The sequence below is a fragment of the Budorcas taxicolor genome, chromosome 5 (genome assembly GCF_023091745.1).
Source record: "Budorcas taxicolor isolate Tak-1 chromosome 5, Takin1.1, whole genome shotgun sequence".
Classification (NCBI taxonomy): Eukaryota; Metazoa; Chordata; class Mammalia; order Artiodactyla; family Bovidae; genus Budorcas; species Budorcas taxicolor.
The window spans coordinates 121,150,131-121,177,218 of record NC_068914.1 but is presented as its reverse complement, the minus strand read 5'-3'; the positions used below and the strand labels follow the sequence as shown (position 1 = coordinate 121,177,218).

At 39.2% G+C, this 27,088-nt stretch overlaps 1 protein-coding gene across 1 annotated transcript in view; it reads left to right on the top strand.

Annotated features, from left to right (window-relative positions):
* BICD1 (BICD cargo adaptor 1) overlaps nucleotides 1-27,088 on the top strand; it is a 243,646-nt gene that overhangs the window by 179,150 nt on the left and 37,408 nt on the right. The window contains exons 4-5 of the mRNA XM_052641392.1: nucleotides 14,339-14,764; nucleotides 23,727-24,818. Coding sequence (XP_052497352.1) covers nucleotides 14,339-14,764; nucleotides 23,727-24,818 — 1,518 coding nt within the window. The remainder of the gene's footprint in view (nucleotides 1-14,338; nucleotides 14,765-23,726; nucleotides 24,819-27,088) is intronic.

Genomic DNA, 27,088 nt, shown 5'->3' with positions numbered 1-27,088 from the left:
GAGTTTGGCTGATTACTGTTCACTGTTTACTCATGCCCTCCCATGAGTAACTGAAACATGGAAATCAAATGCTTAACTCAGAAGTTGGAAAAACAAAACAGGAAAATATATACATCTTTTAAATTTTATTTTCTAGATATAATATGGTAATTTTCCCAATTAAGTGTTGAATTAATTAATTTAAAATAATTTGCCATATAAAGGGTCATTCTGGCTTACTTAACAAGTGAGTGCACTGTAGTACCACATGTTTCTCCTAATTAACGAAACACTGATTTTGTTTTTTTTCTTCCTATTGGCCTTTACTTACAGAATCTGGCATTCAAATACATAACAATGGCTGGCTTTCACTTTCAGAATTGGTCTGAATGTTGCTTTGTACTGAAGCTTCCTATACACAATATACTCATCCAGCTTGGTTTGAGGTTTCCCTAAATAGCAAAGCTGCTAGCTGTTTAGTTCTAAGAACTAAACAATCAATAGATTATTTTCTAAATAATTGCTTAAATAGCACTTCTTACTCCCTATTTAGTTTCTATATTTTATAGTCTGTTTCTAGCTCTCTTCATTACAACATAACACCTAAAACAGGGCCTGGTCCATAGTTGCTGCTGCTGCTAAGTCGCTTCAGTCGTGTCTGACTCTGTGCGACCCCATAGACGGCTGCCCACCAGGCTCCGCAGTCCCGGGGGTTCTCCAGGCAAGAACACTGGAGTGGGTTGCCATTTCCTTCTCCAATGCATGAAAGTGAAAAGTGAAAGCGAAGTCGCTCAGTCCTTAGCGACCCCATGGACTGCAGCCTACCAGGCTCCTCCATCCATGGATTTTCCAGGCAAGAGTACTGGAGTGGGGTACCATTGCCTTCTCCGATAGTAGGCGTTAAATAATTGTTAAAGAATATGTAAACGTTTTTTCTTTATCTTACATCCACAAGTCAGCTTAGAAAGGAAACTAAAATTTAAGATTGTTATTATTAACCATGTCAGTTTTTATCTGTGATCCTAATTATGAAGTATAGGAACACCAAAGAGTTGACTCTGAAAACTTTAGCCATATTCCTCACGTTTGGGTCTATGTCCCAAATAGCTCAGTTGGTAAAGAACCTGCCTGCAATGCAGGAGACCCTGGTTCAATTCCTGGATTGGGAAGATCTGCTGGAGAAGGGATAGGTTACCCACTCCAGCGTTCTTGGGCTTCCCTTGTGGCTCAGCTGGTAAAGAATCCACTTGCAATGCAGGATACCTGGGTTTGATCCCTGGGTTGGGAAGATCCCCTGGACAAGAGAATGGCTACCCACTCCATTATTCTGGCCTGAAGAATTCCTTGGACAGTCCATGGGGTCGCAAAGAGTTAGACACAGCTGAGCGACTTTCACTTCACTTTGTCTAAAATAAAACCAGACCTTGCGTTATATTAAATATGCTTTATACCTTTATACTTTTCAAACCCAAATATCTGAAAGTGCAATAAGCAGAAGAAGTCATATAAAGGTATCAATTGTCATTTTCTCAACAAACCATCGGAAAAATTCATTGATTATTTTAAAAAGCTGATAATTAGACCTCTTGCAGTAAGATATCACCTCAATAGAGATTTAGCAGAATCTCAAAATGGGGTGTCCAGGGGAAGGATGTTCATATGATTTGAGGATCTGAAGTGGTGGCTCTTGCATGGTGGGAAAGTGGTTGGGATAGACAGAGTTTATGACATAATAGCTTTGAGTAAGGAGGTACAACAAAGTGAGGGTCTTGATTCGAGTCTTGAGGAAGCTGGTTGAGTTGGGTGTTATCTTCCAGGAGCATGTTTTTCACTCAAGTAGCTAGTTTTTTATGCCTCATCCCAGCTATTGGTTAACATAGAAAAAAGACTAACATAGGACAGGAAATCATATTCAATTCTTAGAAATGTGATGGTAGAAGAGAGAAATAATAAATTCCATGTCCCTCCTGCCTCACATACTGAACTAAGACACTCAATATTTATTGTCTGAGCACTGAAAACTATAGTTTTCAATTACCAGTTTAATCATATTTTTATTATGAAGAATATTTCCTCTAGGGATATATTTCTATATCAAGTAATTATGTCATAAGAGACCCTGGAATCAATTCAGTTTGATTTCATTTAACCAATATTTCAGATGTAGCTTTCTATGAAGCCATATTTTTAAAATTTATTTTACTTTATCTTTAATTGGAGGATAATTGCTTTACAATGTTGTGTTGGATTCTGCCATACAACAGTGTGAATCAGCCACAAGTATACATACATCCCCTCCATCCTGAGCCTCCCTCTCGCTCTAGCCCCCATCCCACTCCCTTAGGTTGTCAGAAAGCGAGGCTGAGCTCCCTGTGTTATACAGCAACTTCCCACTATCTCTTACACATGGCAATATATAGAGTTCAATGTTATGCTCTCAATTCCTCCCACCCTCTTCTTCCCCCACTATGTCCACAAGTCCATTTTCTACATCTGTGTCTCTATTCCTGCCCTGCAAATAGTTTCATCAGTACCATTTCTATAGATTCCATATTGCTGTTGTTGTTCAGTCACTAAGTTGTGTCCGACTCTTTGCAACCCTATGGACTGCAGCACAAGAGGCTTCCTGTTCTTCACTATCTCCCGGAGTTTGCTCTAATTCATGTCCATAGAGTCAGTGATGCTGTTTAACCATCTCATCCTTTGTTGCCCTCTTCTCCTTTTGCCTTCAGTCTCTCCTACCATCAGGGTCTTTTCAAATGAGTCTCCTCTTCCCATCAGGTGGCCAGAGTATTGGAACTTCAGCTTTAGCATCAGTTCTTTCTATGAATAGTTAGGGCTGATTTCCTTTACTGGTTTGAGCTCCTTGCAGCGCAACAGACTATCAGGAGTCTTCTCCACTACCACAATGGAAAATCATCAAAACTTTAGCCCTCTCTTTATGGTCCAACTCTCACATCCACACATGACTACTAGGAAAACCATAGCTTTGACTATATGGATCTGTGTCAGCAAAGTGATGTCTTCGCTTTTTAATACGCTGTCTGGGTTTGTTGTAGCTTTATTTCAAAGAGCAAACGTCTTTAAATTTCTTGGCTGCAGTCACCATCCTCAGTGATTTTAGTGTCTAGGAAAATAAAATCTGCCACTGCTTCCACTTTTTCCGCTTCTATTTGCCATGAAGTGATGGGACCAGATGCCATGATCTTAGTTTTTTGAATATTGAGATTAAGCTAGCTTTTTCACTCTCTCTTTTCACCCTCATCATGAGGCTCTGTAATTCCTCTTCACTTTCTACAATTGAAGTAGTATCATCTGCATTTCTGAGGTTGTTGATACTTCTCCCAGCAATCTTGTATCCAGCTTGTGATTCATCCAGCTGGCATTTCACATAATGTAATCTGCATATAAGTTAAATAAGCAGGGTGACAATATACAGCCTTGACATACTCCTTTCCCAATTTGGAACCAGTCTGTTGTTCCCTGTCCAGTTCTAGCTGTTGACTCTTGACCTCCATACTGGTTTCTCATGGGACAGGTAAGGTGGTCTGGTATTCCTGTCCCTTTAAGAATTTTCCACAGTTTGTTGTGATCCACACAGTCAAAGGCTTTAGCATAGTCAGTGAAACAGAAGTATGTGTTTTTTTTTTATTCTCTTGCTTTTTATATCATCTGGTGGATGTTGGCAATTTGATCTCTGGTTCTGCTACCTTTTCTAAATCCAACTTGTACATCTGGAAGTTCTTGGTTCACATACTTTTGAAGCCTTGCTAGAAGAATTTTGAACTTTACCTTGCTAGCATGTGAAATAAGCACAATTGTATGGTAGTTTGAACATTGTTTGGTATTACCTTTCTTTGGGATTAGAATGAAAAATTTTCCAATACTGTGGCCCTTGCTGAGTTTTTCAAATGTGCTGGCATATTGAGTGCAGCCCTTTAACAGCATTATCCTTTAGGATTTGAAATAGCTCAGCTGGAATTCCATCACCTCCACTAGCTTTATTTGTCGTGATGCTTCCTAATGCCCTCTTGACTTCACACTCCAGGATGTCTCCTAGGTGAGTGACCACACCATAGTGGTTATCCAGTTCATTAAGACCATTTTGGTACAATTCTTCTGTGTATTCTTGCCACCTCTTCTTAATCTCATCTGCTTTCTGTTAGGACCTCGCTGTTTCTGTCCTTTATTATGCCTGTCTTTGAATGAAATGTTCCCTTGAATCTATAATTTTCTTTAAGTGATTGTTAGTCTTTCCCATTCTATTGTTTTCCTCTATTTCTTTGCATTGTTCATTTAAGGAGACTTTCTTATCTCTCCTTGCTCTTCTCTGGAACTCTGCATTTAGTTGGGTATATCTTTCCCTTTCTCCCTTGCTTTTCATTTCTCTTCTTCTAAGCTATTTGTAAGGCCTCCTCAGACAACCATCTTGCCTTGTTGCATTTCTTTCTCTTGGGGATGGTTTTGATCACTGCCTCCTGTCCAATGTTACTGACCTCCATCCATAGTTCTTCAGGCACTCTCTCTATCAGATCTAATTCCTTGAGTCTATTTGTCACTTCCACTGTGTAATCATAAAGGATTTGATTTAGGTCATGCTTGAATGGCCTAGTGGTTTTCCCTACTTTCTTCAATTTAGGCCTGTACTTTGCAATGAGGAGCTCAAATGATCTGAGCCATAGTTAGCTCCAGGTCTTGTTTTTGCTGGCTATATAGAGCTTTTCCATCTTTAATTGCAAAGAATATAATCCATCTGATTTCAGTATTGACCATCTGGTGATGTCTATGTGTAGAGTCATCTCTTGTGTTGCTGGAAGAGGGTGTCTGCTGTGACTAGTGTGTTCTCCTGGCAAAGATCTGTTAACCTTTGCCCTGCTACATTTTTTACTCCAAGGCCAAATTTGCCTGTTAGTCCAGTTATCTCTTGGCTTCCAACTTTTGCATTCCAATTCCCTGATGAAAAAGATGTTTTTGTTTGTGTGTGTATTAGTTCTAGGTCTTGTAGGTCTTTGTAGACTCTTTTAACTTCAGCTTCTTTGGCATTAGTGGTAGGGGCATAGGCTTGGATTACTGTGATTTTGAATGGTTTGCCTTGGAAACAAGTCAAGATCGTCCTGTCATTGTTGAGACTACATCCAGTTACTGCATTTCAGACTCTTTTGTTGACTGTGAGGGCTACTCCATTTCTTCTAAGGGATTCTTGCCCACAGTAGTAGATATAATGGTCATCTGAATTAAATTCATCCATTCCATTCCATTGTAGTTCACTGATTCATTCGTATAATGTTGATGTTCACTCTTGCCATCTCCTGTTTGACCACATCCAGTTTACCTTGATTCATGGACCTAACATTCCAGGCTCCTGTGCAGTGTTGTTATTTATAGCACTGGCTTTACTTTCACCACCAGACACATCCACAACTCAGTGTTGTTTCCACTTTGGCTCAGCCTGTTCATTCTTTCTGGAGCTATTTCTCTGCTCTTCCCCAGTAGCATATTGGATACCTACTGACCTGGGGGGTTCATCTTTCAGTGTCATATCTTTTTGCCTTTTCATACTGTTCATGGGGTTCTTAAGGCAAGAATACTGAAGTGGTTTGCCATTCCCTTCTTCAGTGGACCACATTTTGTCAGACCATGACCCATCTCAGACTCTCCACCAGACCTGTCCCTCTTGGGTTGCTCTATACTACGTGGCCCATAGCTTTACTGAGTTACACAAGGCTGTGATCCACGTGATCATTTGGGTTAGTTTTCTGTGATGGTGGTTTTCATTCTGTAGGCCATGAGATTGTAGTTCTTGCTTCTACTGTCTGCCCTCGGATGGATGAGGATAAGAGGCTTGTGCAAGCTTCCTGATGGGAGGGACTGGCTGTGTTCCATGGAGAAAACTGGGTCTTGCTCTGGTGGGCTGGGCCATGCTCAGTAAATCTTTAATCCAATTTTCTGTTGATGAGTGGGGCTGTGCTCCCTCCTTGTTAGTTGTTTGTCCTGAGGCAGCCCAGTCCTGGAGTCTGCAGACTGTATGGTAGGGCTAATGATGACCTCCTCCAGGAGATGCCAAGGTGTGCCTCACTAGACTGCTGCTGCCAGTGCCCCTGACCCCACGGCAGGCCACTGTTGAGCTATACCTCCACAGAAGACCCCCAGACACTCACAGGGAAGTGTGCCTCAGTCTCTTGTGGGGTCACTGCTCCTTTCCCTTGGGTCCTGGTGCACACAAGGTTTTGTTTGTGCCCTCCAAGAATCTCCGTTTCCCATAGTCCTGTGGAAATTCTGTAATCAAATCCCTCTGACTTTCAAAGTCAGATTCCCTTGGGATTACCAGTCCTTTTGCCAGATCCCCAGGTTGGGAAGTCTGATGTGGGGCCTAGAACCTTTGCAACAGTGCAAGAAACTTCTTTGATATAACTGTTCTCCAGTTTGTGGGTTGCCCAGCCAGCAGCTCTATGTTAGGGCTGCAAGCTCTGTGGTAAGGCTGAGGGCAATCTCCTCCAAGAAGACTTAGGCCACATGCCATGCCTACTAGGACTGCTTCTACCAGTGCCTCTGTTCCTGCAGCAGGCCACTGCTGACCCACACCTCCACAGGAGACCCTCAGACATTAACAAGAAGGTCTGACTCAGTCTCCTGTGGGGATCACTGTTCCTTTTTCCTAGATCCTGGTGTGCACAAGGTTTTGTTTGTACCCTATGAGAGTCTCTGGCAGGTATGGGTTTTGATTTTAACATGATTGCATCCCTTCTACCGTCTTGTTGCAGCTTCTTCTTTGTCCTTGGATGTAGGGTATCTTTTTGGTAGGTGCCAACATCCTCCTGTCGATGGTTGTTCAGCAGCTAGTTGCAATTTTGGTGTTCTCACAGGAGAAGATGAACATACAACTCTCTACTCTACCATCTGAACTGAAAAGCACAAACTTCTCCCCCAGGGCATCCGAGTTCAGAAGAGAGGTTTACAGGAAGAATATCCTCCTCACCATGAATCTTGGAGGGTACTCAGTAAGTGCGGGGTCCTGGCACTGACTGCTCCCACCCTTGCCTTTGGACTTTGGCCCCTTTTCGTTTGTTTGTTTGGGTTGTTTGTTTTTCTGATATTGAACTTCGTGAGTTGCTTGTATATTTTGGAAATTAACCCTTTGTCAGTTACTTCATTTGCAATTATTCTCTCCCATTCTGAGGGTTGTCTTTTCGTCTTGTTTATAGTTTCCTTTGCTATGCAAAAGATTTTACATTTAATTAGGCCCCATTTGTTTAGTTTTGGTTTTTTTTTTTTCATTTATCTAGGAGATGAATCAAAGAGGACCTTGCTGTGATTTATGTCAAAGAATGTTTTGCCTTTTTTCTCTAAGAGTTTTTAGTTTCTGGCCTTACATTTAGTTCTTTAATCCATTTTGAGTTTATTTTTGTGCATAGTGTTAGGAAGTGTTCTAATTTCATTCTTTCACACGTAGCTGTCCAGTTTTTCCGGCACCACTTATTGAAGAGAGGCTGTCTTTTCTCCATTGTTTATTCTTGCCTCCGTTGTCAACGATAAGCTGCCCATAAGTGCATCAGCTTATCTCTGGGCTTTCAGTCTTGTTACATTGATCTATATTTTGTTTTTGTGATGATGGTAGCTTTATAGTATAGTCTGAAGTCAGGAAGGTAGATTCCTCCAGCTGCATTTTTCTTTCTCAAGATTGCTTTGTCTATTGAGGGTCTTTTGTGTTTCCAAACAAACTAAAATTTTTTATTCTAGTTCTGTGAAAAATGCTATTAGTAATTTGATAGGGATTGCACTGAATCTGTAGAAGGTTTTGGGTAGTATAGTTATTTTCACAATATTGATTCTTCCAATCCAAGAGCATGATATATCTTTCTATCTGTGCCATCTTTATTTCTTTCATCATTGTGTTATAATTTTCTGCATATAGATCTTTTTTCTCCTTAGGTAGATTTATTCCTAGGTATTTTATTTTCTTCTTTTGTTGAAATGGTGAATGGGGTTGTTTCTTTAATTTCTCTTTCTGATTTTTCATTGTTAGTGCATAGTAATTCAAAGAATTTCTGTTAATTTTGTATCCTGCATCTTTAATAAATTCATTGATTAGCTCTAAGATCATGGCATCTGGTCATATCACTTCATGGCAAATAGATGAGGAAACAATGGAAACAGTGACAGACTTTATTTTGGGGGGCTCCAAAATCACTGCAGATGGTAACTGCAGCCATGAAATTAAAAGATGCTTGCTCCTTGGAAAAAAGGTTATTACCAACTTAGACAGCATGTTAAAAGCAGAGACGTTACTCTGCCAGCAAAGGTCCGTCTAGTCAAAGCTATGGTTTTTCCAGTAGTCATGTATGGATGTGAGAGTTGGACTATAAAGAAAGCTGAGCACTGACGAATTGATGCTTTTAAACTGTGGTACTGGAGAGCACTCTTGAGAGTCCCTTGGACTGCAAGGAGATCCAACCAGTCCATCCTAAAGAAAATCAGTACTGAATATTCATTGAAAAGACTGATGCTGAAGCTGAGACTCCAATACTTTGGCCACCTGATGCGAAGAACTGACTATTGGAAAAGACCTTGATGCTGGGAAAGATTGAAGGCAGGAGGAGAAGGGGATGACAGAGGATGAGATGATTGGATGGCATCACTGACTAAATGGACATGAGTTTGAGTAAATTCCAGGAGTTGGTGATGGACAGGGAGGCCTGGTGTGCTGTAGTCCATGGGGTTGCAAAGAGTCAGACACAACTGAGCAACTGAACAGTGAGAGTTTTACTTCTTCTTTCCAATCTGGATTCCTTTAATTTCTTTTTCTTCTCTGATTGCCATGGCTAATAGTTGCAAGAGTGAGCACCCTTGTCTTATTCCTGATCTTAGAGGAAATGCTTTCAGTTTTTCACCGGTGAGAATGTTTGCTGTGGGTTTGTCATACAGAAGCCATGTACTTTTTTGAGGACAAAAAACATTGTTACTGGCTCAAAGAGCTTAGAGTCCCATGTAATTGAAGAATAAAGCTATCTGTTAGGTTTAGCAATGCAGGTTGAAATTAAGATCTTCACAATTGCCAAATAAAACCCCAAAAGAAAACAAAAGATTTTAGAGTTCCTAAACTCTGAAAAGATTACAGTATTAAATGCTGTCTCCAACCCTCACGTAGTTAAAAATAGAATTACTAAGCTATGAAGCTGTTGTAAGGAAATGCAACGAAGTATTGATTTTTATAATGGTGACTACTTTGATGCTGTCTTCAAAATGTCAATTACTGATTTTTAAGTGCCCTCCCATTCTATTTCTGGTGCTTCCGCTTTGCTGTGATTCTAATCCTATGATGCAGCCTTGCTATAATGGTAGAAGAATAGAGTGATTTGTTTGCCTGAGTGGGTCAACAAAGACTTCAGTTAGTATCAGTCTTGATTTGGGTCTTGAAGAATGAATAAGAGTTTTCCAGAATACTGTCTTTGCCTAGGCAGAGAAACATGAAACAGCTGGGTAAATAGAAGCACAAACCACATTTGAGTGAGTATGAGTGAAGCTGACCAGATAGAAAGAGATCAAGTCTGGAAGAGATCAAGAGATCAAAGAGATCAAGTAAGGAAGTCTGCTATCAATTAAGTAAAAGTTACAGAATAAAAAAAATCTACAATACAAACTAAATTAATGTCTTACTTCATTAATTAATGTCTTCCTTCCTTCCTCCTGTAGACCAGGAGTCAGCAAAATTTTTCTATAAAGAGTTAGGTAGCAAATATGTTAGGTTTTACAAGCCATATAGTCTTTCTTGCAACTACCCTACTCTGCTGTTCTGGTATGAAAAGCAGCCATAGACAATATAAAAACAAAATAATGTGACTATATTCCAATAAAACTTTGTTTACAAAAATAGGTTGTGAGCTGGATTTAGTCCAGAGGACACAGTAATATTTGAAAATGCCTGGTCTAAGACATCAGTCTATCAGGGATTACAGGATAAAATTTCTGCATTTCCAACTAAATTAATATCTGCAAATGTAAGCTATGACATAATCTGAGGCCAGTCAGAAGATTGCTTGAAATACTGGGAAAGACTGGCAAGCCAGTGTCCCAATTTGTCCAGGGATAGAAAAGGTAAAGGTCAGGAGGAAAATGACTCTACAGTATGTAAGGCCTGGAAGAAACCATGATACAAGGAAACAGACTCTGTTATACTAAGAAAATTTTATGATTTGACTCTTTTAAGTGATTCTATCATGGACCTGTGAATTTCCACAGGTCACCACCACTGTCTGAGTGAGTGGTGGTGAGTGCTGACTATCCATCAATATCCATTGTTTCCTTTTTCCAATATATTACCCAATTTTTAACTGGGCACAAGGCTACTGAGAGTGAAGACTACATTCTTCACCTTCTTTGCAACTGGTACTAGCCAATGGGATGTGAAGAGAAATGATATGGCCAACTTTGAGATAGGTCTTTAGAGAGACAGGAGGGTGTACCCTTATTTTGTCCCACTGCTCGGAACATGATCAAGAAGTCAAGCAACCTTAGATCATGTAGACTAGTGTAGGAGGCAGTGCTAAGATGGGAGGAGTCTGATTCTTGGATGACCTCATTAAACAGAGATTTTATACTGACCCTTGACTGTTTGATGCTGTTCACTCACTAAGTTGTGTCTGACTCTTTGCAACCCTATGGACTGTAGTGCACCAGGCTTCCCTGTCTGTCCCTATCTCCCAGAGTTTCCTGAAACTCATATTTATTGAGTCGATGATGCCATCCAACCATCTTATCCTCTCTTGCCCCGTTCTCCTCTTGGCCTCAATCTTTCCCAGTATCAGAGTCTTTTCCAGTGAGTCGGCTCTTCACATCAGGTGGCCAAAGTATTGGAGTTTCAGCATTAGTCCTTCCAATGAATATTCAAGGTTGATTTCCTTTAAGATTGACTGGTTTGATCTCTTTGTAGTCCAAGGGACTCTCAAGAGTCTTCTCCAGCACCACATTTCAAAAACATCGGTTCTTCTGTGCTCAGCCTTCTTTATAATCCAGCTCTCACATCCATACATGCCTACTGGAGAAACCATAGCTTTGACTATACCTTTGTTGGACCTTTGTTGGCAAAATAATGTCTTTGTTTTTTAATACACTGTCCAGGTTTGTCATAGCTTTTCTTCCAAAGAGCAGCATCTTTTTAATTTCATGGCTTTGGTCACTGTCCTCAGTGATTTTGGAGCTCAGAAAAATAAAATCTGTCACTATTTCCATTTTTTTTCCCTTTTATTTGCCATGAAGTCATAGAACCAAATGCCATGATCTTAGTTTTTTGAATGTTGAATCTTCACTATTTACCTCCGTACTATTACATGCTGTAGGGAACAAGGTATAAATAAGGTTGAGAAGTGCTTGCAAGCGAGACTCTCAACCAGGGCTGAACATTCTTGCAAACGAGATGTTCTGCCCAGTGTAGGGAACTAGGTATAAGGAAGGTTGAGAAGTGCTTGCAAATGAGACTCTCAACCAGGGCTGAACATTCTTGCAAACGAGATGTTCAGCTAAGAATCCTGTTTGTTCCCGTGGGAAAAGAACATTTCTTGCACACAAGGATGTTTCTCTGATTCCTCAAAAGGAACAGACCCAGGGACAAAACGGATTCTAAGTTGATAAGGAAGTTCCCCAAAACAAAGTCTTAGCTGCAGTAAATAAGTCAAGGTAAAGGTTATCTCGCCCTGTGCCTGCGCACTGTATAGTCTCTGAATCATAGTGCTTGGCAGCTTGCCCTGTAGGTTGTTGTGCAAGGGATATAAAATAAAGCAGCTGTAAGAAGCAAGTGTTAAAATATAAAGATTCAAACCACTCTGCAGTGTTGGTGTTTCATTCCGTCGCCAGCACATGCAAGAGAAACAAATTTCTTTCTCAAATAAGTCACTCTTACTTAGGTATCTCTTACATCAGCCAAACCTACACCCTAATTAAATCCATATCAAGACTCTTATCTAAAGTTTGCAAGACAAGTCACTGAATTAAGATTATGTGAAGAAGGGGTAGGGGTGTGGGAAGGAATACAAATATATGAAAATGATCATTATTTGTGATCTCTATCCTTTAGTGGTTTTTTTGTTTGTTCGTTTGTTTTAAGATTTATTTATTTATTTTGTTTGTGCTGGGTCATCGTTGTGCGCAGGTTTTCTCTGCTTCTGATGAAGGGGAACTATTCTTTGCTGCATGCAGTTCACGGGCTTCTCGTTGCCATGGTTTCCCTTGCTGCAGAGCACTGGCTCTAGGCATGTGGGCTTTAGTAATGGCAGCGCATGGGCTCAGTAGTTGTGACACATGAGCTTAGATGCTCTGGGACCTGCAGGAATCTTCACAGACCAGGGATCACACCTGTGACCCCTGCATTGGCAAGCAGATTCTCAACCACTAGACCTCCAGGAAAGCCTTGTCCTTTAGTTTTTAAAATCCTTTACAAAACAAAGGTTTAAAGTCATATAAATATTAAAATATATTTAAAGGTAAACACAGTTCATATTACTATCTAAAATCATAATTGACATTGTCATATTTTTTCTATTTCATTTTCTCATTCACAATAGTTTATTCAGCAAATATTTATCAAGAGCAGAATTTTATTGAGACAAAAGAAGGGATATTAAAGCACTCTGAGGGACACATAGGTGCATAAAAAATATTTCCTCTTAGTTGTTGTGGAGATAAAAACACTTATTAAAGGATGGCCTGTGGCAAGAGCCATGGAAAAGGGCCCAAAGAAGGCAGTTGTGTTCAGAGTGGGATATCTCTTTCATTTGTAGACTTTCACAACCAAGGAGGTGTTTGAACAGGCTCTTATTTGGTTGTAATTCGAAAGACTATTATATTGATAACAATATATAGGTATTTTTTTCTTAAAAATCACCTTTATTCCCACCATTAAAGATCAACTGTTAACATATTCTTAAATTTCCATTTGCTCTCTTGTATTGCACAGTTGTAATAATATATTATCCTTTTTCACTGAGTTTTATTTATTTCCTATATCAATACAAACTAATTGTTGACATTGTTTTTTGTTCTTAAGAAATTATTTAAGGAATTATGGCTATGCTTTTTTTAAAAAGTCATCTTTTAGAGATAGATCCTAAAGTATGTGATATCTTGGAGTTAATAAATCCAACTAGGAGGCTGAATGGAAATATAAATGAAAGGAATAGCCGGGAGTTGATGACTGTTGAAACTGAGTGGTAGGTTTCCTGGGAGTTATTGAACTCTTCTCACTACTTGAGTATTTTTACATTACCCACAATAAAAAGTTTTTTTAGAAAGTCTCATTATATGATTATAAAAGTGTGTGGTAGATTTATATTGTTCTCGATTCTTTACTCTCTCCCACTGCCATAACCTGGCAGTGCCTTAAAAGTAGCAGAGTAAATTCATCTGCTCCATTGACAATAGTATTCATTGGCTCCATTGACATTGGAATATTAGCAGACATATGGAGCACAGATTTCAGACATCCAGCCTTGGTTTGACTAATCCCCTTATTTTCCTGTATCACAATGAGGAAACCACACCCCAGGAAGCGTGACCCTTCAAGTTTGATCCTAAAACAGACGTGTACAGCAGGCTATAGCACAGTCTGAAGCCTGACGCCAGGTCTGTCCAGCTGGCATCCTGAAGCAGAGCTGCCAGGGCTGGTGCACAGTCACCTGGTTACGGGGGGCTCTTTCTTGCAGTTTTGCTTGTGTGAGAGATCGTCTGCCAGCCTCCAGTCGGTTTCCTGTGAGAATTGTTGCACATGCACATGTATTTTTGATGTGTTTGGGGAGGAGGTGAGGTCCATGTCCTCCTGTTCTACTATCTTGATCCACTTCCACTTTTGTTTTGGAGTAATTGACACTGTTATTCCAGATTCTTTCCTTAAGCTTGTGAAGTATTTCTTTGCTTTCTCATCTTACGCTCATACATATTTTATTGAGATTATATTCATACTGTGATCTTTTAACTTAGCCCTGAGTATAAAAATTTCCTCATTATTAATAATTTAAAACAAAGTAATAGTGATGATAAAAGCCTTTTCTTGGATTGTGAGTATTCTGATATACTGTTACAAAACACATTATTGATTTATTAGGCAAATAGTATCCCCTTTTGATCATTGGAACCTATAAAAGAAATTCTAAGAGAGGTACCTTTTTCATTTCTGCTAGGAACTGAATTTATATATATGGGTATCTAAAGAAATCATTCTGTGTTACCTTAAGTGTATATATATCACGTGCTTTTTAGATTTATTTTGTAGACTTTTAATTTTTTAAATGTTAGGTCCACTAGTGTGTTTAATGGCAGTTTTGTAAGACCCAAATTTTAGTTTTATGAATCTTCTTTATCCTATCTGATTCAGGTTGAATATGAAGGCTTAAAGCATGAGATTAAGCGATTTGAGGAGGAGACAGTGCTGCTGAACAGCCAACTGGAAGATGCCATCCGGTTGAAAGAGATCGCTGAGCACCAACTGGAAGAAGCCCTTGAAACCTTAAAAAATGAAAGGGAGCAAAAGAACAGCCTGCGGAAGGAGCTCTCCCAGTACATCACCCTCAATGATAACCATATCAGCATCTCAGTTGATGGGCTCAAGTTTGCTGAGGATGGGAGTGAACCCAACAATGATGACAAAATGAATGGACATATCCATGGGCCCCTTGTGAAACTGAATGGAGACTATCGGACTCCCACTTTAAGGAAAGGAGAGTCTCTCCACCCTGTTTCTGACTTGTTCAGTGAGCTGAACATTTCAGAAATACAGAAATTGAAGCAGCAACTTATGCAGGTAAGAACTTTGTTTAGGGCTTGTTTAGTGACTTTTCTGGAAGTTATGTGTAGCATGCTGTGGGATTTCTTATTGTCATATTTTACTTCCCAATTTTTTTTTTTTAATATTCTTTAACTAGCCACTTTGAAAGTACAATATTTTAGCAAGAATACAAAAGTGGTGTTAAAGGAATCTCTCATTTACATTGTTTTATGAAATTTATCTCTTAGATAAATTAGATGGCAATTGAGTATGAAGGGAGAAAGATGGCATCTTGACACATTTCTCACAAAAAAAATTCAAAAACTTTATATGGGAAAAATGATACAAAATGAAGTTTCCTGTCACAACAACTCTATGTATATATTCAAGATTAATGGTTATACTTCACAACAGTATTTTAAGCTCTAAAAGACAAGAAGGATTTTCTATATATAAACTAGCTAGGATACTGTATGATTAAAAATCCAGAAGAGGTATAAATCTGAAAGCAAGGCATTCTTACTTGTACTTGAGCTAAGCCTTAAATTTTTAGCATCTTCAAATCAAACATCTTGGGGAGAGTCCCAGTCTTTAAGCTTATGTCTCTGTGAAATGGCTTTCTGTTAATAGTGTAGAGTCTTGCCTCATGACCATACCTTAATCCTGTGATAATGGAAATGTTGTCTGAGGAACAGCATCACCATCATGTGGGGGCTTTTTAGGAGAAAATTGTTGGGCTCTTCACAGATCTACTGAGCCAGGAATCCAGTTCAACCAGCTTGTCAGGTGATTCAATTTGGTTCAGTTCAGTCACTCAGTCATGTCCGACTGTTTGCTACCCCATGGACCACAGCATGCCAGGCGTCCCTGTCCATCACCAACTTCCAGAGTTTACTCAAACTCATGCCCATTGAGTCCGTGATGCCATCCCACCATCTCATCCTCTGTCATCCCCTTCTCTTCCCGCCTTCAATCTTTTCCAGCATCAGGGTCTTTTCAAATGAGCCAGCTCTTCACATCAGGTGGCCAAAGTATTGGAGTGTTAACTTAAGCATCAGTCTTTCCAGTGAATATTCAGGATTGATTTCCTTTAGGATTGACTGGTTGGATCTCCTTGCAGTCCAAGAGACTCTCAAGAGTCTTCTCCAACACCACAGTTCAAAAGCATCAATTCTTAGTGCTCAGCATTGTTTATAGTCCAACTCTCACATCCATACATGACTACTGGGAAAACCATAGCCTTGACTAGACAGACCTTTGTTGGCAAAGTAATGTCTCTGCTTTTTAATATGCTATCTAGGTTGGTCATAACTTTCCTTCCAAGGAGTAAGCGTCTTTTAATTTCATGGCTGCAATCACCATCTGCAGTGATTTTGGAGCCCCCCAAAATAAAGTGTGACACTGTTTTCTTGTTTCCCCATCTGTTTCCCATGAAGTGATGGGACCAGATGCCATGATTGTTTTCTGAATGTTGACTTTTAAGCCAACTTTTTCACTCTCCTCTTTCACTTTCATCAAGAGGCTTTTTAGGTCTTCTTCACTTTCTGCCATAAGGGTGGTGTCATCTGCATATATGAGGTTATTGATATTTCTCCCAGCAATCTTGATTCCAGCTCGTTCCTCATCCAGCCCGGCGTTTCTCATGAAGTACTCTGCATAGAAGTTAAATAAGCAGGGTGACAATATACAGCCTTGACGTACTCCTTTTCCTATTTGGAACCAGTCTGTTGTTCCATGTCCAGTTCTAACTGTTGCTTCCTGACCTGCATACAGATTTCTCAAGAGGCAGGTTAGGTGGTCTGGTATTCCCATCTCTTTCAGAATTTTCCACAGTTTATTGTGATCCACACAGTTGGAACTCTCTTGCTTTTTTGATGGTCAGGTGATGAGTTTAAGACTTATTCTTCAGTCTGTTATCCTGCCAAGGTTCTTTTCATAAAGCTGATTTTTTAGAGGGCTTAAGACTCTGGCAATCACTTATTTTTATAGCAAACAGGGCTTATAATTTTCTGCATCTATAGAAATGATGACTGAAAATGTAGTTAGCAGAAAGAAATGAGACTAGAGAACCAATGAAATTAATATGATAGGCTCATTTTTAATACTATATCAAGAGTTAACATATCCTTTTACTTTTAACTTTACCTGCCCAGTGCTTTCAGCTGCTGAAAGATAATTAGTGAGAATTTGTTTTCTCAGTGTTCAGTTTCAATCAAGGTAAGAAAATATGGACACTGGAAGAAAATTAATTTCTTAAAGATTTATTTGGCTGCACAGTCCAGTTCTGTGTAGTTAATACTTTTCTATTAGTTTACACTAATATATGCAAGTGAATAAAAAAACATATTTCCTTGTAAAAAAACTTTATGTGACATGAATAGAATTAATGTAAAATTTTTTTCTGAAACTATCATGTTTGTTGCTTTAGGATGAAAGGTTACTGAATGGAAGCTTTTGCTTCTTTTTATTTTGGTGATAGTGTGTAAAATATATAAGGAAGTAGGGGTTTTACGTGTAAAAGAGCTTGAAAGTTTTCAACCAGATCACCTATTTGGTTGAAGGCTCAGAGTTGTTCTCAGTTTTATGTAATACTAAATATCATCTGAGCTGGGAAATACAAAAGTCCAAAAGAGAAGAGTAGTTTAATAAAAAGAATGATGGAGAACAAGTTCTCAGTAAGAGAGTGGTTCTCAGTGGGAACCACCTTGCAGCTTTTGTGATGGGGTAGTTCCTCATTGTCTGAGCCTGGCTGATGATTTATAGGAGGTTTAGCATCTCTGCTCCCAACCATTAAATGTAGTTATCTCTCCTCATAGATGTACTCACCAAAAAGTCCCACACTTCTCAGATGTCCCAAGGGTCAGCCTCTAGTTGAGAGTCATTCTTAGAAGGACAGCTTTTTCTCCCATAAAATTGGGACACATTTTACTTTCCTCAGAGTGTCATGAATTTATGAATTAATGTACATAGAGTGCTTAGAACAAGGCCAAACACATGATAAATGCTCAATAATTATGAACTATTATCACTATTTCAACTCCACAGTGTCTTTAATTTGTTAACCACTCCATTTATTTAACTATTATTATTATTAACTGTTACTATTGGGTGATTAGCTCAAGGATTGTAATCTCACATGGGAGTAATGTCGTCGCTGGTAGGAACACAGAAAGATGACAGCTAAAACTCAGAGTATGAGACAGTCTGAAAAGAGATATTCATTCAGCAAAAAGTTAGAGTGAGAAAAACTTGGCTAGGTAAACTATTAGGATATGAGAAAATTTTGTACCTTTGAATCTTTCATGGGCGCTTAATTGATGTGACAATTTGTTAAGCTGTAGAGGGACATGCATAGGGCCTTTTATTCCCAAAGTATGCTTCTAATTTAGTTAAAAAGCCAGGCTTAACACAGGAATGAATTTGAAGCTTCCAGTCTCACACTAGGAACACTAACTTCTAATTTTGTTGTAAGTAAAGTGAACACCTGTTTTTCTCATAATCAGCATTTTTTGTAAGAACTTATCTCATTCAAACTGTTGAATACAAGTATAGCAGAACGTATACTCTCGTGCATAATTTCTTTATAATCTGAACTTTTCCTTAGCTGTGTGTTTCTTTAATTCCAGTAAATTATATAAACATTACAGTAGACATTACCTAGAAGTTATTGCAGTTGGCACTGATGTGAATAAGCCTTGAAAATAAAATGGCAATTCTAATAACACTTAGTGAAGGAAGTAAAATTCGCTCAGTCATGCCTGACTCTTTGCGACCCTAGGGACTATATAGTCCATGGAATTCTCTAGGCGAGAATACTGGAGTGGGTAGCCTTTCCCTTCTCCAGGGGATCTTCCCAATCCAGGAATCAAACCCAGGTCTCCCTCATTACAGGTGGATTCTTTACCAACTGAGCCTCTCAAAAGTTGAGAGTTATGTTTTATACAGCGACAATTTTTAGGACTTCAAGCCTGGGAAGCATCATTAAAGATAACCCTGAAAGGACTGCTCTGAATAGGGGAGGGAATGAGCCAAGTTATATAGAAGTTTTGCAACAAAGGGCAAATGGTCTGAATATCAAAGGATTATTGTTGATTAAAGGAAAACCAGATATCTCAAGGAATTTAGCACTTTTCCATGTAAGGGAAGATGCAAGAGTCTGGGCTCACTGAAATCATTCCTTTGATATGCACCTCAGCTGTCTGGGGCCAGTATCCTCTGCTTTCACATCCTGACTTTTCTCAGGGTTCACTGTTCGAAGTGGCTGCAGTCTGATGGCTGCTAGATAGCAGGTATTCTTTCCTTCCTGAGTTCCCTCAGGGCTCACCAGTTCATCTGAGTTGTGGGTACAATCGCTGATGGCTGTGACATCTTTTGTTTCTTGATATGACAGGAAGTATTCCATTTCTCAGCCCCTTGTAACACATACTGTGTCAGTATCATTGTTTTAGACATTCAGAGGAGGCAATAAAATGCACTTTCACTATGGCCATCTGAAACACTTGGGGCCAGATGTGTTTTGAAATTAAATATTCTGACTCTAGAAAGTGTAGGGATGGAAAAGATTTCCCCTCTTCCCTTCTAGGTTCTTTGGCTGGTCTAATAATTAAAGTGAAAACAGATTCACAAGTGAAAAACAAATTTAATTTCATTTGGAGAAGGGCAGAGACAGGGATGTAACACCCTCTACCAAGGAATATGCAGCTTTTAAGATTTTCTTTCTTAGGGTTAAAGAAACCCTTTGAAAACAGCAGGCCTGAGTCAAAGCCTATCATCTTTTTCTTAACTTATAAGATTCCATCTGTACATATAAATTGTTTTCCCATCTAAGAGTATTTACTTAACTTCTTTCTGAAAAGAAAAAAAAAAAAACCCTACGTTTCAGCCGTGGGTATCAGGAATGTTGGGTGAATTGCTTCACTTCTCTGAGGTGCATTTACAAAGGGGAAGGTAATAAATTAGCCCCCATCACTAGTCTCTATGATACCTTTTGGAAATGGCGAGGGTTGGGGGCAGGTAGGGGAGATCCCCTTTATATTTATAATTACCATTTCCCAGCAGATGGAGATGGCAGTATTATATCTTGAGGAAGTGGACTTTTTTTTTTTCCCAAGGTATCATACTGCCATCTGCTGGGAAATGGTAATAATAAATACAAAAACCTATACTGACTACAATGTAAATAGTGACTCCCAAAATTGGATCACTGTCAAAACTCAATTATTTCAAATAGAGTATAATAATAATTCCCAGTGACAAGTAGCTTAATTCATTTTATTAGAATGAAAATAAGTAGATCCTGCCCGGGAACACTAAATAGTATAATCTATTAAAGGAGTCTGTATGCTTGTGCTAAAATTTGTGCCTTTGATAAATAACCTCTGTTCACTGTGAACTTCTGTTCATGCAGCCTGGTGTGCTGCAGTCCATGGGGTCGCAAAGAGTAGGACACGACTGAGCAACTGAACTGAACTCAACTCAACTTCATATCACACAGAGTCAGACTAAACAGGAGAAACTCTCTGGATTGTTTTCTTCAATATCATTCTAGCTATGTAATTTCACGTGTCATGTGAGAAAACAGTAATATTTCTGTAAAACTGAAATTAATAAGTTTTGTTGTTTCCTTCTGGATGTGGAAGAAATCACGATTCATATTGTGTTCAGATACAGGTTGTTAAAGGTAATTTTAACTTTTCCTATAGTAATGGAAATTTTATGTATGTCTCCAAAGAGTTCAAAGCAATTTATGTATGTTTGCTTTATTGGTGGGTGTTTATAACAGCTAAGAGGTATATGGTGTTATCCCCATTTTACAGACAGGGATACTGAGGCACAAATATATTATGTCATTTGCTCAAAGTCAAAAGCCTTGAAAGTGGAGTTGCTACACAGAAAGAGAGTCAAACCAATCAATTATCTGTGTTTAACAAAGACTCACAGAATATTTATGAGATGAAATTAATTAAGACAAGATTGGTCAGTTCCTGGTTTTTAAAACATAATGTGACAAATACAGTTTCCTAGGACAAAGTTGACAGCTTAAGTTGTCAAACTATTATAAACTTTACAGTTAAAGATTACCTTTAATAAGCTTTAGGCAAACATATTTCTCAGAAGTCTTACTTTTTTTAAACCATATCCACCAGTAAACATAATAAAATCATCCATGATTGAACAACAAGGGATGAGTCTATACAGTTTTTTTTTAAGAACTGCTTTCTGGTGATTATTCACACAATCCACCCATTTAAAGAGTTTAATTCAGTGTTTTTTAGTAAATCACACAGTTGTGCAGTCATCACCACAGTCAATTCATTACACCAAAAAGAACCCCACTTGGTCATGTTTTCTAGCCCTTTTTTATATGTTGCTGGATTCAGTTTGCAAGTATTTTGTTCAAGATTTTTGTGTCTGTATTCGTAAGAGACACTGGCCTGGAGTTTTCTTTTCTCTGTCTGGTATTGGTATCAGAGTAATACTGGCTCTTAGAATGACTTGAAAAAGTCCCTCCCCTCCCCCAGCCCCCCCTTTTTTGTTTTTGAGTCTTTGTCCGGCTTACTAACTTGCATATACATGTGTGTGAGTGTGTGTGTGCGAGAGAAAGACAGAAAGAGAGAGGAAGAGATTCTGTCTCACCACACTGTCCAAAATATATTGCCTTCTTTCTCAACTACTAGATTCCCTCTCCTCAGTTTCTTGGTTCTGGGCTGATCTGTTTTCATAGCTCTCACGCTCTTGTTTCTCAGGGCACAGATTTGCCAGGGTTGCTTCACTTCAAGCAGAGAAGAATAAATTATTTATTTCTTAATTCTGTTTTGCATACTCATACTATTTGTGTGCTAAGTCGCTTCAGTCATGTCCAACTCTTTGTGACCCTATGGACCATAGCCCGCCAGGCTCCTCAGGAATGGGATTCACCGGGCAAGAATACTGGAATGGGTTGCTATGACCTCCTCCAGGGGATCGTCCCAATCCAGGGATTGAACCCAAGTCTCTTCTGTCTTTTGCATTGACAGGCAGGTTCTTTACCACACCTGGGAAGCCCTTACTATGTATCCCATTACAAAAATCACACCAGTCATTCAGGTGTCAAATTGAGAGTCAGATAACCAGGATAAAGACTTTATGGAAATTAATAACTCATAGAACAGCTTTTATTTCTCTTCCTGTGAAAGTCCTAATATTAATGAGCAAATTCCTCTGTCTTTTCTTTTGTTCCTTCACAAAAGAATTTATCAGTATTCGATACATGTTAATATGTTTATTTAAAAGTAAACACTCAGTGAAATTAAAAATAATTTCTATGGGATGGGACTTCCCTGGTGGTCCAGTGGTTAGGGCTCTGTGCTTCCACTGCAGGGTACACAGGTTCAATCCCTAGTCAGGGATCTAAGGTCCTGCATGCCATGTGGCCAAAAAATTACTCATTCAGGTTTTCTGGCAAAACAACCAGCCCTACTACACAAAATAAAATCTTCAGTTTCAGATAGAAGACAGAGATTTTAGGAAGAGAAATAAAGCAAATGTTCTTAGTCACTGCAGATTATATATTATTTATATATATAATTATAGAAGACTATAATTAGCTCAGCAAGTCTCTCTTGAATAAGTTCTTCACAAATGGAGATTAAAATATACAATTAAAATGAATAGTAATTTTAAACTTTAAAGTGCTTTGCATTTAATAATTCAAAGCACCATGTATTTTAAATAGTTTAAACTCTGCTCTGAAATTCAAATACAATTTAGTACTTCAAGCCTCAATAGTACTTCAAGCCTCAATAGCTGAGTGAAAATGTAATGCCAGAGTTATACAAAATTATCCACAATTTAGTTATCTTTTTTTTGGAGGAGGGCAGAGCAACCTTATTGTACAGAAAAAATATACACACACACATGTATATGTATGTGTGTATAAAATTTGGATATCATTCCCTATTCAAAAGATTCCACCAGAAATATATTGTGTGGAAATTAGTACTGTATGTGGAGCATATATATATGACAGAGACAGTGTTCTATCTGATGTTTTTTGGAGATGCTAAGCTCCTGAAACAATCCATTTCACTGAGATTGTGTACAATACCAACAATTGAGGAGATTTTCCGTCTCTTTTATCATCAAAAATTCAAATGTCTTGACTTTTCATTAAATAACATATTGATTTTCACTTGAAATTATTGCTTAGTAGTCTGACTAAATCAGTTCATCTTCAGCTATATACAAATACAGTCTGTTGTATCTAATGAAACCCAGCTAAGAGGATTTGTATTCAAATATATCCTGAGATGAGTTATTTTTGCATATACAAATACAAATTTGTAAAATAAATGTGTTTGTCATGTAGAACCATTTAGGTATGGGAAGTGGACCACAGTTACCCTTTAAATGTTAATAAGATCTAACGTTATAATTATTGTTGTGGTTTTTTAGTCACCAAGTAGTGTCCAATTCTTTGTACGCCATGGACTGTAGCCCACCAGACTCCTCTGTCCATGGGATTTCCCAGACAAGAATACTGGGATGGGTTGCCATTTCCTTCTCCAGGGGATCTTCCTGACCCAGGAATAGAACCCGTATCTCCTGCAGTGGCAGGTGGATTCTTTACCACTGAGTCATCAGGGAAGCCCAGCATTATAATACCTTGATCTTTAAGTTCACTGTCTTACTGAATCACCCAAACGTCCCTAGGAGACAAGGATTGTTATGCTCATTTCATAGATTATCAAACTGAAGCTTACCCAGATTTACTTGTGTATAAGGCATAAGAATTTGGATAGGTAAATATACAGAGCATAATTCTTTTGGAATGATGTACCTTTTGATTGATTGACCTACCAGAACTGAAATAAGAAAGCACACTCCAATTCAATTTGTAGTAATGGGAATATTGTCTCTTCTGCATTTTTAAAATGTGTATATGTCCAAATGTGAATAGGTCAAGTTCATCACTGGCATTGCCTTGAAGTCACTCAAAGACTTTCTTTTACCATTGCAGGTAGAACGGGAAAAGGCCATTCTTCTGGCCAATCTCCAGGAGTCACAGACACAGCTGGAACACACCAAGGGGGCACTGACGGAGCAGCACGAACGGGTGCACCGGCTCACGGAGCATGTTAATGCCATGAGGGGCCTGCAGAGCAGCAAGGAGCTCAAGGAGCTAGATGGGGAAAAGGGCCGGGACTCGGGGGAGGAGGCCCATGATTATGAGGTGGACATCAATGGCTTAGAGATCCTTGAATGCAAATACAGGGTGGCAGTAACTGAGGTGATCGATTTGAAAGCTGAAATTAAGGCCTTAAAGGAGAAATATAATAAATCTATAGAAAACTATACTGAAGAGAAGGCCAAGTATGAGAGTAAGATCCAAATGTATGATGAGCAGGTTACAAGCCTTGAGAAGACCACCAAGGAGAGTGGAGAGAAGATGGCCCACATGGAGAATGAGTTGCAAAAGATGACCAGCATCGCCAATGAAAATCACAGTACCCTTAATACAGCCCAGGATGAATTGGTTACGTTTAGTGAGGAGCTTGCTCAGCTTTACCATCATGTATGTCTGTGTAATAATGAAACCCCTAACAGGGTCATGTTGGACTACTACAGGCAAAGTAGAGTCACCCGTAGTGGCAGCCTGAAAGGCCCCGATGATCCCAGGGGACTTTTGTCTCCACGGTTGGTCAGGCGGGGTGTGTCATCCCCGGTAGAAACAAGGACCTCACCTGAACCAGTTTCAAAAGAAAACACAGAGGCCAGCAAAGAACCAAGTCCAACTAAGACCCCCACCGTCTCTCCTGTTATTACTGCCCCACCATCATCTCCAGTATTAGATACAAGTGACATTCGCAAAGAGCCAATGAATATCTACAACCTTAATGCCATAATCCGGGACCAAATCAAACATCTGCAGAAAGCTGTGGACCGGTCCTTGCAACTATCTCGTCAAAGAGCTGCAGCACGGGAGCTGGCCCCCATGATCGATAAAGACAAGGAAGCCCTAATGGAAGAGATCCTCAAGCTCAAGTCCCTACTGAGCACCAAACGGGAGCAGATCGCCACACTGAGAGCGGTGCTGAAAGCCAACAAACAGGTGATCTCATTCTACTGATGAGCTATGCTAGCCAACACTTTACTTTATGCCTGAATGCTTTTAGTGTCCACTACCATCAGGATAGGAGAAGGAAATGGCAACACACTCCTGTGTTCTTGCCTGGAGAATTCCATGGACAGAAGAGCCTGGAGGCCTACAGTCCATGGGGTCACAAAGAGTCGGACACGACTAAGTGACTAACACTACTATTACTACCATCAGGATGAGAGTTCAGATTCCCGGTCAGCAGAAAAATAAAATGAACTGTGATCAGAGCCAGATCGGAACGTAATAGTTTCCTTGAAGTGCGTGAATGGATGAGACAGGAGAGTAGCTATGCCTTGCTGAGGTAGAAGTGAGGAATTTAAAGCAGGAACAGAGAAAATCCAGGTGCATATGTAGAAAGGCAGTCCCAGCGGTACTTACCTGGAGCCCAGCAATCATTGAGTGTAGAAAAGGGAGGTGGAGGGATGCAGAATAGGCTGGCAAGGCTCTCTGGTAGGCAGTTGGAGCAGAGAGGGAGGCAGAGAGAGAAAATAAATTATGCACTAACTCTGTCAGTGACCACTTATCTGAAATTTAGTTCCACTTGGAATGTTAATTCACCTGAGTCACAGCTTAAACAGTAGAAAAAATTTCCTAATCATAGATCTTGTCCTTAGGGCATAAGCAGGAATGCTACCACATGATTCTACCGACTCCTAGATCTCTTTGATGTCTGTATTTGTGTTTTTCCCTCAAACTTTACCTGAGTGACAGTGCTGTGAAATACAGGTGGGAAGATATTTTTAACCTCCGTCTAGTTTCTCTGGAAAGTGAGACTTGACAAACACCTTTGAAAAGAGTGGTGAATAAAGAATATCAATAAAGAAAAGCAACAAAGCATCAAATACCTTCTTGCAAATGTAAGCAATACTAGTGTTGGAATGGAGAAGGAAATGGCAACCCACTCCAGTGTTCTTGCCTGGGGAATCCCAGGGACGGTGGAGCCTGATGCGCTGCCCTCTATGGGGTCGCACAGAGTCGGACACGATTGAAGTGACTTAGCAGCAGTAGCAGCAGCAGTGTTGGAAAGTGAAAGTTAATTTTAGATTCAGACGTCCTTTTCCGTTTGCATGTAAATGGGTATCTACAATGAAGCTTTCTACCCTCTTTATCTTCAGTTACCATAAACCTGTTGGTATAATTTGGAGGTCTATAATGCAAGTGTTGAAATGTTTAACATTCAACTTAATGTTAAATTAAGGTATAGGCAAGCATGATTGATCAACCAAGAGAATTTGTCAATAAGCATTCACTAATTGCATATTTCATGGCAGTTAGTAAGTAGGGATGCAAAAATAAGTGACTAGAAATCTAGTAGAATTTCAGTATATGCCTGTAACTGTTTACAAAATAGGGCCAACCATCAAGCACTTTAGAGTGGTGTAAACAGTGCTGTAGGAATTAAGAGCAGTACAAAGCATTTCTGGGTGAATTTTAATTTTCATAGTGGTTTGTGGTACTATTTGCATTACCTTAGTGTCACATCCCATATGGCCTCAGTAAATTAAATGTAAACACATTTCTAGCCATGCCTTTAGTTTACATTTTAATGATGTTAGGGCTATTGCTGTGATGCTGTGTGCCATGAATGGCTGAGGTATCTACAGAGGACATCCACTATATTTAGACATTGTGGAATGTTTATCGTTAAGGCTAAACTAAGAATTCTGTCATAGAGGAAAAAAAGAGAATCCTGTTTTTATTAAGTGTTCTGCATTCCTTATAACTCTTTTCATATATCTTAGGGTTTTTTGTAAGCACAGTGTCTTCTGATGAAATAAGTAAATGTTTAGAAAGGACCCTCTGTATACTACTACGCTATGATGAATGCCAAAGATGCAAAGAAGGCCAGTACATGGTCCCTGCCTTCCAGGAAAGGATTCACAGACTTATGGGGATGTCAGAGTTGAACAGATAATTACAGTTTGATATTAGATATACTATAATCCAATTTATGGGAACATTGCAAAGAAAGTAACTAATGAATCCTCGATCTAGATCTCTGTGGCTAGAAGCAAGATTTTTTTGTTTAAAAAATAAACTTCAGGAGAGTGTAGTAAATGCAGATGTCAGCAAGTCTGCTAATGGGTCTTAGACTTCCTCAATTCCAAAAAGGCTTCGTGCAGTCTTGTGAACAAAAATCTAAACGGTCCGGAGTCCTTTGGGGGCATTTTTCACAAATAATAAATGACTTTGTACTTCTATTTCAGATCTTGCTCTACCGT